The 14786-nt window shown below is 42.0% G+C and overlaps 1 protein-coding gene across 3 annotated transcripts in view; it reads right to left on the minus strand.

Annotated features, from left to right (window-relative positions):
- The window catches only part of MYH11 (myosin heavy chain 11), a 119113-nt gene that overhangs the window by 59849 nt on the left and 44478 nt on the right, over positions 1-14786 (minus strand). For all 3 annotated transcript variants that reach the window (XM_073647676.1, XM_073647675.1, XM_073647678.1), the window contains exon 4: positions 7921-7948. In XM_073647676.1, the coding sequence (XP_073503777.1) occupies positions 7921-7948 (28 nt within the window). The remainder of the gene's footprint in view (positions 1-7920; positions 7949-14786) is intronic.

The following is a 14786-nucleotide window of genomic DNA, read 5'->3' on the forward strand; positions in this document are numbered from 1 at the left end:
TCCGTGCACAGTGACAGTGCGCTCCTTCGGAGGCTCTAATTAGAAGGGACGAGCTGGCAACAGTAGGTTGAAGGGAAACTTTGCCTCTTTATTACTAGCAGGCATGATATTAGAAGCACGGATACATGGTAAGAAGGGACGAGCTGGCAACAGTGCACACTGTCAGTGCGCATTGTAAGGAGAGAATGCGGCGAGCAGAAACCAGTTCTGCCCCCTAAAGTAACATCTGTTTTGGTAGTGGGGTTGGTCTCTGCTCGCTGTGTTATCTCTTTTCAATGCGTGCTGACAATGCGCTCTGTTACCGACTCGTCCCTTCTAATTACAGCCTGTGACGGAGCGCACTGCCAATGTGCACTGAGAAGAATATTGCACAGTAAGAATATACAACCGACCCATGCTCAGTACAGCAGAGACTAGGACAGTCCCTGAAAGGGGTATCACATATGGGCCAAAGGAACCCTTTTGGTTTCCCTAGGCTTTAGTGCCAGGTATTACTGCACCCCCTCCACTATAGTAACGCCCATGATTTAATTAATGCTTTTTTTTATTTACTAGGGAAAGTGTATGGAAAATCTGAAATTACATAACTGGAGGAATTACTCTTGCAGTTGAGCCAGAATTCTGAATTTCTCGCAAATAATTTTATACAACCTTATCAATTAAATGCACCAAAAAGATCACGTTTGTGCCACATTCAGTGCTTTTTACCTGAAAAATAAGGCTTGGTTTTGTCAAGTGGCAAAATGTGTTGTGGAGGCCACATGGGCAATAGCTCTGGGCATAAAATTTGTAGGGGTGGTGTAAAGAAGATCCTGGGTGAGTGTCACTTTGAACTGTATCAACATGAAGCCAATAAAGTTGGAATTTTGTGTGTGAGTATGGAAGGTTGGGGGGGGGAGCACAGAGGTGGCAATTATACGTTTAGAGGGGGCATCATTATTTTTACGGAGGGATTAATACTTTCTAGAGCGGCAATCAGGGCCATTGTTTGTTTTAAAGGGAATTTATCAGCAGGTTTTGGCAATGTAATTTGAGGACAAGATGAGGTAGGGACTGAGACACTGATTTCAGTGATGTGTCACTTATTCGGCTGTGTGCTGCTGTTTCAATGCAATGACTGTTTTATCACCAGGAGATTATTACTGCCTGGACTACAGCTCACATGAGCACTGGTCCGACCACGCCCCCTAATCTGATAAGGAGCTCTCTGTCAATATACAATGTACACAGAAAGCAGTGGCGTGGGCAAAGTTAGCTTTCTCAGCTCTGCCACATCTAAAAACTCTGATTGTGTGACGACTGCTGCACCCAGTAAACTAAGTGACACATTGCTGGAATCAGGGTCTATTTTGCTACATTATGCTGCTCTCAGATGAGGTAGCAAACACCTGCTGACAGATTCCATTTAAAGGGCCATCATTTGTCATCAAGGGGGCATTACTAATGGGGTAAAGGGTACAATACCTGCCACTGCTACAAAAAGAAACAACTGCAAAAAAGTGCCTGAATGCCAACTGCAGGATACCCTGTAGAGGACACTGACTGACAATCAGTATTTGTCAGCTTATAATGACTTTGTTTCTTCACTACCTTAGTGGGACATGTAATGGGGGCAGACATGCCCCATATATCCCTGTGTGTGATATAGATACAATCCTTTGGGAACCCTCCAGATGTTCCCCATAGCTGTACCTTGCAGCTTGTGTTTTGGGAAGCTGAGCTCTTTCATTAAGAGGAGCGTATGGAGTGGTTTCTCCGGTTGAAAGGTTACAATGTGGTCATACTGACTTCAAATTGCATTTCCTTTCTCCCAGGCTAAAAGTGCCTATCTCTTGGCATTTCTCAGAAATCCCTGGCTCCCCGGCCATATATGGCCTTATATCTTCCTAGTTTTCATACCAGGCTCCCAGGCTTTACTAGCTAAACGCTCTCATGCACGATGACAGTGCGCAGCACTTGTGCGCTATGTGTGATGGATGAGCAAACTAAAAGAGGAGAATGGGAATCACTACTTAGTGACCCATGATTGAGTTCACCTGTCTGCTCTTCTATCTTATTAATACCAGAAATACTGGAATTTTCCTTAAAATATCAATTAAAGGGCATTTATTCTTAGAATTCTGCATTGCAGCATCAATCCTTTATTCTTCCTGAAAATGTATGAATGAAAGCTGCTGATACTATTTCTCTTCCTATAGGGGTGTATCGCTGTATAGTCTGACACACTCCAATCAGTTGTCATTGATATTGTCAGGACACATGTTAATAAATGGAATAGTGGCACCCAAATAATTAATTCATGTATTTCCAGGATGAATAACAGAGGAGTTACATAAAGCAGAAAAGCTGCTAGTTCATTTATTACAAGAGAAATTAAAATTAACACTATGTGACTGCAGACTGTTGAATTGTGACAGTGTGCAATGTGCACGCTGTTACGACTGCCCTCTATAACCTGTGACGGTGCAACAGATGAAACTAGTCGGCACATCAACACATTTTGCAGATCACATACATTCAGTCACGTCACCGCCCAACAGCATCGGGAATGCAAGAGAATCGTAACAATGTGCACATTGCCGAGACTGGGGCTAGAAGGCAACAGCGAAGGTTGAATGGCCAGAGATCGTTCTGTGCCTCTGCTGCAGGTGAATGGGTCACATTGCAACCACTAAGGTTCTGTGACCGCGACAAGCAAGTCAGACACTTACAGACGAATCAGAACTATTTGGATTTTTTCTTACTTGCTTTTTGCAGTCGTGGTACCTTAAAAGTTACAATCACCATAATTGCGTTGCAATGTAACAGCAGCACAGTGCAATCTTTTGGCCGCACTCTCTATCTAGGCCACACAAGTCAAACTGTAGCCCATGGGCCAAATCTGGCCCACTGGGTGATTATATTTGGCCCGTGACGCCGCCACCGCCCCCCCATTATTCTGTATGGAGGACTATGTGAGGCCATTATTCTGTATGGAGCACTATGTGGGGCCCATTATACTGTATGGAGGACTATGTGAGGCCATTATTCTGTATGGAGCACTATGTGGGGCCATTATACTGTATGGTGGACTATGTGGGGCTCATTATACTGTATGGAGGACTATGTGGGGGCTCATTATACTATATGGAGGACTATGTGGGGCCCATTATACTGTATGGAGGACTATGTGGGGCCATTATACTGTATGGAGGACTATGTGGGGCCATTATACTGTATGGAGGACTATGTGGGGCCATTATATTGTATGGAGGACTATGTGGGGCCATTATACTGTATGGTGGACTATGTGGGGCTCATTATACTGTATGGAGGACTATGTGGGGCTCATTATACTATATGGAGGACTATGTGGGGCCCATAATACTGTATGGAGGACTATGTGGGGTCCATTATTCAGTATGGAGGACTATGTGGGGCCATTATACTGTATGGAGGACTATGTGGGGCCATTATACTGTATGGAGGACTATGTGGGGCCCATTATACTGTATGGAGCACTATGTGGGGCCCATTATTCTGTATGGAGGACTATGTGGGGCCCATTATATTGTATAGAGGACTATGTGGCGCCCATTATTCTATATGGAGGACTATCTGGGGCCCATTATACTGTATGGAGGACTATGTGGGGCCCATTATTCTGTATGGAGGACTATGTGGGGCCATTATTCTATAAGGAGGGCTATGTGGGGCCATTATACTGTATGGAACGCTATGTGGGGCCCATTATTCTGTATGGAGGACTATGTGGGGGCCCATTATACCGTGTGGAAGGCTGTTAATGCATATTAAGCTGGCCCCCAACTTTGTCCAAGTTTTTTATTTTGGCCCTCTCTGTATTTGAGTTTGATATCCCTGGTCTACACCCAGCCTAAAGTATGTACTGGTGTGCATGGATGACTTCACACTGGCAGACGTAGGGATAAAGAGGGATCAGCCATGCTGAATTTAGGATGACCAATAGACCAATCCTTTTTTATTCTCATAGAACATAAGCGACTGGCTATGGCAGTTCCCACATTGAAATAAGCATGAATGATTATGGTGAAAGTGGGAGAAATGGCTGTCAGCCCGATACCTATCTGATCTGCATTGCCAAATCTGAGCTACATTGACTCTAAGGCCGGGTTCTCCTCACATCAAGTAGACTGTGTGACTGACTAAAAAGATGTACACTGCTGGAAAGGAGGCCAAACCGAGCCAAAGTTTCATCTTTTGAACTCCATTTTTCTTTTAAAAGTCAATGGCTCCATCGAAGACACGTCTAAGTCAAATTGTTTTAGGGTACTCAGATGGAGTCATGAGCGGGAACAAAGATGTAGCATATTTTTAATGCAGTTTTCAAACGAAAACTAGAATCGAATTTTAAAAAAGGGAAGGTGGATTTTTTTTCTTTTTAATTCTCCTCCCTTTATAAGGCGAAATGTTACACCTACAGTAGTATATTTGATCCAGGGTTCTAGGACTGATCGCCTTTTCTCGGGGTCAAGAAGGAATTTTTCCCCGTGATGCAAATTGGCTGAATGTGTCCTGGGTTTTTTGCCTTCTTCTGGATCAACAGATTTAGGCATAGGGATTTTACTAATACCATTATTAGAATCATAAGAGTAATACAAAGATAAAACTAATTAAAAAATTATAAACTGGTTCATTTGTAATTGTAATAGTGCAGCAATAATAAAAATGGCAAAAATACATTTGTGAGGCCAAGTCCCGTAAGTTAGTAAGTTAGTATAGTGTTAGTGTAGAGAGTACAATTTGGGGAGAAAGGTTGAACTTGATGGACCTAGGTCTTTATTCAACCTACGTTACGTTACTATGTTATGATCCACTTCTGGCATTGGTTTCAAAAACTAAATTCAAAAACGTAATTGAAATGATATATGTCAAAGCACCATTCACATTTATTTATTCCCATGGCCGTATGTTGCAGCTCTGTCCCATTCTCTTGATGCCTGATTCTCTAAAGTTTATTGCATAAATTAACTAATGTGTTTTTATCACTTAAAAAGCGGTCATTTCACTGGATTTTTTAACTTATACTGACTAGCACCTTCCAATTGCCCTTGGAACAGGTTTTCCTTTTTCTTCTGTGCCCCTCCGTTCCAAAGTTATGACCCTTGGTAATAAAGAGGCAAAGTTTCCCTTCACCCTACTGGGCGTATACCACAGTACTTCTCTGTGGGCGTGTGCTTTTTCTCCTCTGAATCTGGCCAATCAAAACACGGCTGCACCCACAGGGGAAGTTCTGTGGAATATGCCCAATAGATCAGTAAGTTGAAGGCAAACTTTGCCTCTTTATTACCAGCAGGCATGATATTAGAATGGAGGGGCACAGCAAAAAAAGGAAAACTGTTCCAGAATCAGTTGAACACCAGAAATTAAAGAGGCTACTTAGTTTAAAGGGAATTTGTCAGCAGTTTTTTGCTATGGAATCTGAAAGCTGCATTATATAGGATCAGAGACCCTGACACCAGTGATATATCACTTACTGGGCTGCTTTGTGCAGTTTTGATAGAATCCCAATTTTCTCTGCTGTAGATGTGGCAGTGCTATTAATACTGAGCTATGTATAACCCCGCCCACATCCCTCATTGGCAGCTTCTTGTGCATACTGTACACTGTCAGCAAGCTGCCAATCAGAGGTGGGGGTGGGATTACACTAATTAGCCTGACTGGTCTGCATGTGAGACCTAGTCCTCTAGTCGTAGTAATAATCTCCTGTTGATAAAACACTGATTGTTTAATAAGCCTAATAACTGATACATCGCTGTAATCAGGCTCTCTACTCTTACATTATACTGTTCACACATTAAATAGCAAAAACTTGCTGACAGATCCCCTAGGTTAAAATGATTGCCTATCCTTAGGATACACCATAAATAATAAAATGGACGGGTCTGACTCTTTAGACACCCCTGCCGATCAAGTAGAAAAAAGAACACCAAATGATAGTATGAACCCAGCCTTAAAGGAATGGACATAAGCTCTAAGTTAGACCCTAGATCAGGGTTCCCCAACTCCAGTCCTCAAGGCCCACCAACAGGTCATGTTTTCAGGATTTCCTTAGTATTACACAGGTGATAATTGCATCACCTGCACAGGCAATAATTCCATCACCTGTGCAATGTGCAATACTAAGGAAATCCTGAAAACATGACCTGTTGGTGGGCCTTGAGGACTGGAGTTGGGGAACCCTGCCCTAGATGATGTCATATAGACTACTGTATCATCCATGTAGCATCTGATTTTTACTGATATATCACAATTCTTAACATAGTAAACTGTATTTGATTTTGCTAATTTTATTTATTGCTAATATATAAAAACGGAGGCTAAACAGAGTTAAAAGAAAACAAACCAAAGAACGGACACATGGATGGCATAAGGACAACAATACAGATGAATTATTTTTTTTCTGGATAAAAATCAAAAATTTTTCCTGTTTTCATCTGAACTCGGCCCTACATTTTAGACCCCAAGAAAATATCAGATTAAGAAGAGGCAGATGGCTGAAGTTATCAGGACCTTTATTATTTAAGAACACTGAGCTATTTCTGCTCCACTGGGAAAATAGGTTTTATTATATAGGATTTACGAACAACATGGAACTGAACTATTATTAGACTCATAGAAACTTGCTTATTCGCTGTGACATTAAACCAGAATATACATAAAGAGGGATCCGCCGTGAGAAGATTGTAGATTGTGAACATGATTTATCTCGTGCCATTTAGGGTATGTGCATTTAGTATTTGCAGCAGATTTTTCTGCTGCAAAAACCTGAGTGTTGGCAGGAAAAATGATGCATAAAATATGAACGGTTTTGCAGCATTTTTGTGTGACTTTTTCGTCCTTTTTTACTGTTTTTTCCTATTTCTTTGAATGGGAAAAAATCACTGCAAAAACGCTGAAAAAAATTGACATGTAGAAGATTTGAAAAAAAATACTTTGACGGTTCAAATCTGCAAGGAAAAAAAAACGCGTGTGCATGAGATTTCAGAAATCTTTCACTTTGCTGGTATTGCGTTGCGATCCTCGTCCGAGTTATATGGCCATCTGACTTTTTCCTTAGGGTTCATTTATCCTACATGTAGCAAACACTTAGAGTCGTCAATCCCAAGGGAAGTTTACAGTAGACTAATAAATGATGCAAAAGTGTGCAACGTCTGGTCATGGACTTCCTACAAAGCAATGGGGTCATGCATGGGACATCTAATAATGGTTCAACAGTACAAACTATTTATGGAAATTGCTTCTAATGTTCGAAGAAAGTGTCATAAGTGAAAAATTTTACATAAAGCAAAAGAAACGCTCATAGTGTGAAAATTATCTATAGGAATGTACAGTACTGTGCAAAAGATTTAGGCAGGTGTGGGAAAAAATGCTGCAATAATTTAAAAAATAGAAATGTTAATAGTTAATTGTGACAGGGTGAGAAAGAAAAAGGTGGCACTCACCGTCCCTTAAAAGTCCTTTTTATTCAGAAAAAGTTCAAAATGGTTGAAGGAGTACGTAATACACGTCGTGGATGACGGCTGTTTTGCGCCTGCTTGCCTCATGTCGTTTTGCAACTATTTTTAACTTTTTCTGAATAAAAAGGACATTTAAGGGACGGTGAGTGCCACCTTTTTTCTTTCTCACCCAGCTATAATTTTTTTTGCCTCACTTCAGGGTGGCACCCAGGATCCAATTCCATCGGAGGTGTATGTCCCATTAAATATTAGTGGGAATATAAAGAGGGTATATGGTGCCAGACTGTCACCTGAAAACTGCTAATAGTTAATATTTATTAATTAACAAATTGCAAAGTGAATGAACTAAACAGAAATCAAAATCAAACTTTTACACAGTTCGGTAGATCGAGCATTTATTATAAAATGTAGATCATGTGACAATAATTTGGATTGTACTTACGTGCACAGAATGGACTGATCTTCACGGTCTGAAAAAAAAGAAAAAGTATTAAAATTATTATAGAATATACTTTTCTGTTTTATGCTTAAAAATAACGCTATGTGGGAATCTGATGTAAAATGTCCGTACAATTTCTATACAGGCAGCAGAAAACTTTTTATTCACTTTCTACCAGTTACTATAGTCTGGGGTCTTTGAGGGGATGTTCACAATCTGAGGTCCTATAGTGGTATTTGCTTCTATTTGTCTTGCTTAACCTATAATGAGCTGTTGCATATACAGGTTATTTAGCCATCTGCAGTCTTGTAGTCAGAAATAAAGTTCAGAGGCTCCACAAGTATATCCATTTCTGGCAAAGCTGTGCTATAATGAAAATGTCAGCCATTATGATACACAAAGGGGTTTAAAGCGTATCTGTCACCAAAATAAAAACTGCACACATTATTCAATAGATCGCTTAGACCTTAACTTACTTTAAATATTCATGTAAAAATAACAACATAGTTCTTTTTGAAAACTACTCTAATTAATAGATCCTCAATGTAACTCCTCCCTGCTGCTGCTAAGATCTCACTCAGCTCAGTACAAACTACAACTCTCAGGTCTGAATACCCTTTGACTCATGAGATCTTTCACTCTTTAGCTCAACTCATAAAATGCTGATCTTAATATCAGAACTATACAGCCATTCTGATACAGATTTTTTAAAAGTACCATAAGTACAGCAGACTCATCAGGTCTAATAGATCTGTTTCTTAAAGAGACAGATCTGCTTTATGGCCAGAATTCTTTGTAGGGATATGATACATCAATCTTCAAAAAGTCACCACCTTGTTTTGACCACAAAATGAAAACTCCATTTTGCCTCTCGTAGTAGCTGCTACACCTCTGTTATTGTTACCAAATTTTGCTATTATAAAGTAGTGTAATTATTTTTTCTCCAACATGTGGGACTTGTCTCTGAAGTCTGAGACTGACACCCAGTTTTTTGCCTTGGATGTGCCAATGGATATATATGAGGATTAGTCCCATTCAGTGGGGTAGTCCTCTGTTTTGGCAATCCATGCAGGTAATCAGCATGGCACATCATTATTTTGCACACATTTTTCCAACTGCACATGAATGAGGTAGTAAGTATTCTATACCTTCCATACTTCCATACTTAACACCTCATTAAATCCTAAATGTATGACCATAACACCAGAAAGATGGCTGATACCCTTGTGGCTCCTACAATGGCAACTCTTTTGGTTTTCACCACTTTTTTTTAGACTGTTTTAAAATGTAACACTTGTCCAAAAGAGACGATATTAAATGTGTACTCCAGTATTATAAAGTGATGACATATCTCTAGGATATACTAGAATTTTTCCCAAAATTTTTCATGTTGAACTGGAAACAAGAAGTAATAGTGGCTGCAAAGCGGCAAAAAAGTTTTTGCTTTTTTAAATATTTCGCCTCTCCGTTGCAGAGATATTAGCACTCAAAGTATTTGGCGCCTAATGAGTTAAAGGGAATCTGACACCAGGTTTTTGCTACCTCATCTGAGAGCAGCATGATGTAGACAAAGAGACCCTGATACCAACGATGTATCACTTAGTTTACTGAGTGCAGCAGTTGTGATACAATCAGAGTTTTTAGCTTTAGCAATGCAGCAGAGTTGAGGAAGCTAACCCCGCCCACACCAGTCTCTCTATGTACATTGTCTAGACAGTGAGCTGCTTATCACAGGAGGGGGCGGAGTCAGACTAGCATGGTGATAACGACAGCACACAGCCTGACACATGACACATCATTGAAATATATGTTTGAACCCCTACCTCATGCTGTCCTCAGATTACATAGCAAAAATCTGCTGATAGATTCCCTTTATGTCCACGTGCTTGTTATCAGACAGCAACTCACACAGAGAGAAGTAGTACATGCCCACGCCCCCAAGTGAAAAGTATCTGATAACACCCACTTGGACTTAAATAAAGTTAACTGATTAAATGCCAAATACTTTGATTGCTAATATCTCCGCAACGGAAACGTTTTATTCCGCTCTGCAGCCACTATTACATTGTGTGTCCAGTTCAACATGTAAAGTTTGGTGAAAGGTCCCCTTTAAAAGTAGCTAACCAATTTCTGGGACCTCCACCAATCCTGAAAATGAGGAGTCGCCACTGGTGTAGAGCTTCATCATCTTCACGGTTGTGGCACCCCTGGATTGGCTGGGAAGGTGGATGGGGCCGGATGACAGGTGGCTGAGAACACCACAGTGAACGAAAAACTTAGAAAGGGGGCATAGCTCTACCCAGTGTCAGACTGGAGAACACTGGGCCCACCAGAGGATTTAATTCTGAGAGCCCACCTTTCTCCCCCACTCAAGAGCCCCATAGCAGCTGCAAGGTTTGCACTATGAACTCTCCTGAAGGAGAAGCCAGGGCCCACCGGACAATTCTCCAGTTGTCTGGTGGGCCAGTCCAACCCTGGCTCTACCCCATCGCTGTGGCACCCTCATTCTCAGGACTGATTGGGGTCCCAGAGTTGTTGGCACCACCTTTTGTGAATTGATGGCATATCCTAGCGATTTATCCACCAAATTCTAAGATTGGACTAGTCTTTCAAAAATTCTGAAGGACAAATCTTGTGCCGCTGAGGTCCATAACTTGAGCGCCGTCCAAACCGGATGGAAGTTTTCGTTCTCCATGGGGGACTAGTTTTTGTGTTCTTAATATTCTTATCCTGCATTGTTTTCTCATCATGTTTCCCTGTTTCTGTAGATGACTTTCTCACTGTCACAGATGATAATATTTTTTTTTTTACATGGAAAAGTTCGAGTTGATTTATAATAAGAAATTGTGGTTGTTTTTTGGACATAACAGATGTGGTGAGAACTGTTTTTTCTTATATTTGCAGAGTAGGATAGCATGTATACTTCAGCTTGTAGATGAATTGCAGAACCATTAATTTATTTACTATATTGGTTCCAGATAATCCTGGAGGTTTGGGCCGTGTTAGCACATCGCAGATCCATTGTGGTTTGTACTTTATTTTTTTCAGAGAAAGAACAAATCCCAAGAGAGGAGTTGTTGTATTTGTCTCGTGTCCAAAAAAAGAAAGCTAGTAAAACCTAAGGGAAAGGGACTGTTCACTTTATACACTGCTCAAAAAAATAAAGAGAACACTTAACAGAATATAACTCCAAGTAAATCAAACTTCTGTGAAATCAAACTGTCCACTTTGGAAGCAACACTGATTAACAATCAATTTCACATGCTTTTGTGCAAATGGAATAGACAATAGATGGAAATTCTTGGCAATTATCAAGACACACTCAATAAAGGAGTGGTTCTGCAGGTGGAACCACAGACCACATCTCACTACCAATGCTTTCTGGCTGATGTTTTGGTCACTTTTGAATGTTGGTTGTGCTTTCACACTCCTGGTAGCATAAGACGGACTCTACAACCCACAGAAGTTGCTCAGGTAGTGCAGCTCATCCAGGATGGCACATCAATGCGAGCTGTGGCAAGAAGGTTTGCTGTGTCTGTCAGTGGAGTGTCCAGAGGCTGGAGGCGCTACCAGGAGACAGGCCAGTACACCAGGACACATGGAGGGGGCCAAAGGAGGGCAACAACCCAGCAGCAGGACTGCTACCTCCACCTTTGAGCAAGGAGGAACAGGAGTAGCACTGTCAGAGCCCTGCAAAATGACCTCCAGCAGGCCACAAATGTGCATGTGTCTGCACAAACGGTTAGAAACCGACTCCATGAGGGTGGTATGAGGGCCCAACGCCCACAGATGGGGGTTGTGCTCACAGCCCAACACTGTGCAGGACGCTTGGCATTTGCCACAGAACACCAGGATTGGCAAAGTCGCTACTGGCGCCCTGTGCTCTTCACAGATGAAAGCAGGTTCACACTGAGCACATGTGAGAGAGCGATCTGCTGCCTGCAACATCCTTCAGCATGACCGGTTTGGCAGTGGGTCAGTAATGGTGTGGGGTGGCATTTCTTTGAAGGGCCGCCCAGCCCTCCATGTGCTCGCCAGAGGTAGCCTGTCTGCCATTAGGTACCGAGATGAGATCCTCAGACCCCTAGTGAGACCATATGCTGGTGCGGTTGGCCTTGGGTTCCTCCTAATGCAGGACAATGCCAGACCTCATGTGGCTGGGGTGTGTCAGCAGTTCCTGCAAGATGAAGGCATTGAAGCTATGGACTGGCCCGCCTGTTCCCCAGATCTGAATCCGATTGAGCACATCTGGGACATCATGTCTCGCTCCATCCACCAGCATCACGTTGCACCACAGACTGCCCAAGAGTTGGCGGATGCTTTAGTCCAGGTCTGGGAGGAGATCCCACAGGAGACCATCCGCAACCTCATCAGGAGCATGCCCAGGCATTGTAGGGAGGTCATACAGGCACATGGAGGCCACACACAATACTGAGCCTCATTTTGACTTGTTTTAAGGACATTACATCAGAGCTGGATCAGCCTGTAGTGTGTTTTTCCACTTTAATTTTGGGGGTGACTCCAAATCCAGGCCTCCATTGGTTAATAAATTTGATTTCCATTGATGATTTTTGTGTATTTTTGTTGTCAGCACATTCAACTTTGTACAGAACAAAGTATTCAATGAGAATATTTCATTCATTCAGATCTAGGATGTGTTATTTGAGTGTTCCCTTTATTTTTTTGAGCAGTGTATAATTCCTTTTTGCTAGAATGTCCTGGACTGAAATGTCCAGCAATCAGCGGTAATGTGTGGTAGAATTTTACATTTTCATTTCTTTGCAGCGCCACCACAGAGGAAATTAAATATTGCATAACGCCCATTTAAAGGGAATCTATCAGCAGCATTTGCTACCCCATCTGAGAGCAGCATGATGTAGGGGCAGAAACCCTGATTCCAGCGATGTATCGCTTACTGGGGTTTTACTGTAGTTTTGATAAAATCCCTGTTGTATCCGCTAAAAATCTAGCAGTTCTCTGATTGTTAAGCTGTGTATAACCCCGCCCCCACCACTGATTGGCTGCTTTCTGTGTACACTGTGCATAGGCAGAAAGCTGCCAAGCAGTAGTTGAAGCGATGTTATACAGAGCTGATGAATATGGAGTACTACATGGCAGCAGGTTTATTAGTCTTCTGGTGGTAATTTCCTGCTGAAAAAAAACAAAACCTAAAGCTATAATAACACATTGCTGGAATAAGGTTCTCTGTCTCTACATTATGCTGCACTCAAATTAGGTGGCAAAAACCAGCTGACAGATTCACTTTAAAGGGGATGTTTCACCTTTTTTTTGACATGCTAAACTGGCCACATCATGATAAAGTTGTTGAAGAGCTAAATAAAATGTATTATTTTTTTTCTTATCTACATTGCGAAGATATTAGCTTGTAAAGTTTATATGTTAATTTCCACTTCACCCAAGGGGGCGTTAGCAAAAATTCATCTCTGCATGTGGTAACTTTTTACCTTATATCATATTGCCCAATCATAAAGAAGAGGCATCATACAGGGGTAAAAAAGCAAATAACAATGAAGAGAAAAAGAAGGTACATCCAGCACTGGGTCCTTGTAAAAAAATCTTCTTTATTGCAAATCCATAAAAACTCCAGACCTAGAGTAATCGCATACGCGTTTCAGACGCAGTGCTGGATGTACCTTCCTCTTCTCTTTTTTCTGCACTTTAATAACAGTAGATCCGGCAGTGAGATCTCAGTGTTTCCTGGAAGACACATCAGTCTTAACATATTGCACAGAGACTTTGTCCAAGTTTTTCATTTTGGCCCTCTATCTGTTTGAGTTTGACATCCCTGGTCTATAAGTATCCTTATACTATCTGGAAATCTCCAGAAAATAAAGTACCCCTCCAAACTGTAGGGAAGTTCTTGAAATCATAGATTCCTGGGGTCATCCAGGGTAAAGAGCTATGAGTGAAGTTCCTCTCAGCTAGAGCTGCCATGAGGGGTCCCAATAAGTGACTTCTCCCTATCAAACAGGTTGCCCACATTTGGAGACTGTGTAATACTATACTTTATCTACCTATTCCAACTTTTGTATATCTGTTGCAAATGCACATGTGGTCAAAATTGTTGGTACCCCTCGTTTAATGAAAGAAAAACTCACAATGGTCACAGAAATAACTTGAATCTGACAAAAGTGATAATAAATTATAAATCTATGAAAACGAACAAATGAAAGTCAGACATTGCTTTTCAACCCTGCTTCCACAGAATTAAAAAAAAATTAAACTCATGAAATAGACCTGGACAGAAATAGTACCCTTGAAAATAATGTGACAAAAGGGACATGTTAAATCAAGTTGTGTCCACTAATTAGCATCACAGGTGTCTACAATCTTGTAATTAGTCAGTGGGCCTGTATATAGGGTTACAGATACTCACTGTGCTGTTTGGTGATGACGCACCCCTGGGCCTGTGTCGCGCAGCGTTGCGCACGCGGGAGCTTACCCGGAGCCGGATCTGTTGAGGGTTGTAGTCTCGTGGCGGTGACCCGGTCCGTGCCCAGGGAGTCAGACTAAGTGGCGCTGTATCAGCGGTAGATGTAGGACGACTACGCCACCCGTTGAATGCAGCTATGGAGCTGCCGCTGCAGGGCAGACCGCTGAGGCCGGTGGTAGGATAGTGCAGCGTAGATGGTATAACCCCCAACGGGAGGGGTATGGCCTCAGGGCAGCCGACGTGGATGATGGGGGTAGCAGGAATCACTCAGAGACGATGCGGTGTGATTCAGGGTCTTTACTGGTGACAAAGATAGACCCTCCCGGAGTACTGTCTAGCGATCGGGGCCTGGTCAGTCCTTGAGCAGATGGGATCTCCCCTGGCCAGGCGGAGTTGTAGGCCTCCCAAACTGACT

This window comes from Phyllobates terribilis, unplaced genomic scaffold, assembly GCF_046119375.1.
Source record: "Phyllobates terribilis strain yellow unplaced genomic scaffold, ASM4611937v1 Scaffold_9__5_contigs__length_417890890, whole genome shotgun sequence".
NCBI classification, from domain to species: domain Eukaryota; kingdom Metazoa; phylum Chordata; class Amphibia; order Anura; family Dendrobatidae; genus Phyllobates; species Phyllobates terribilis.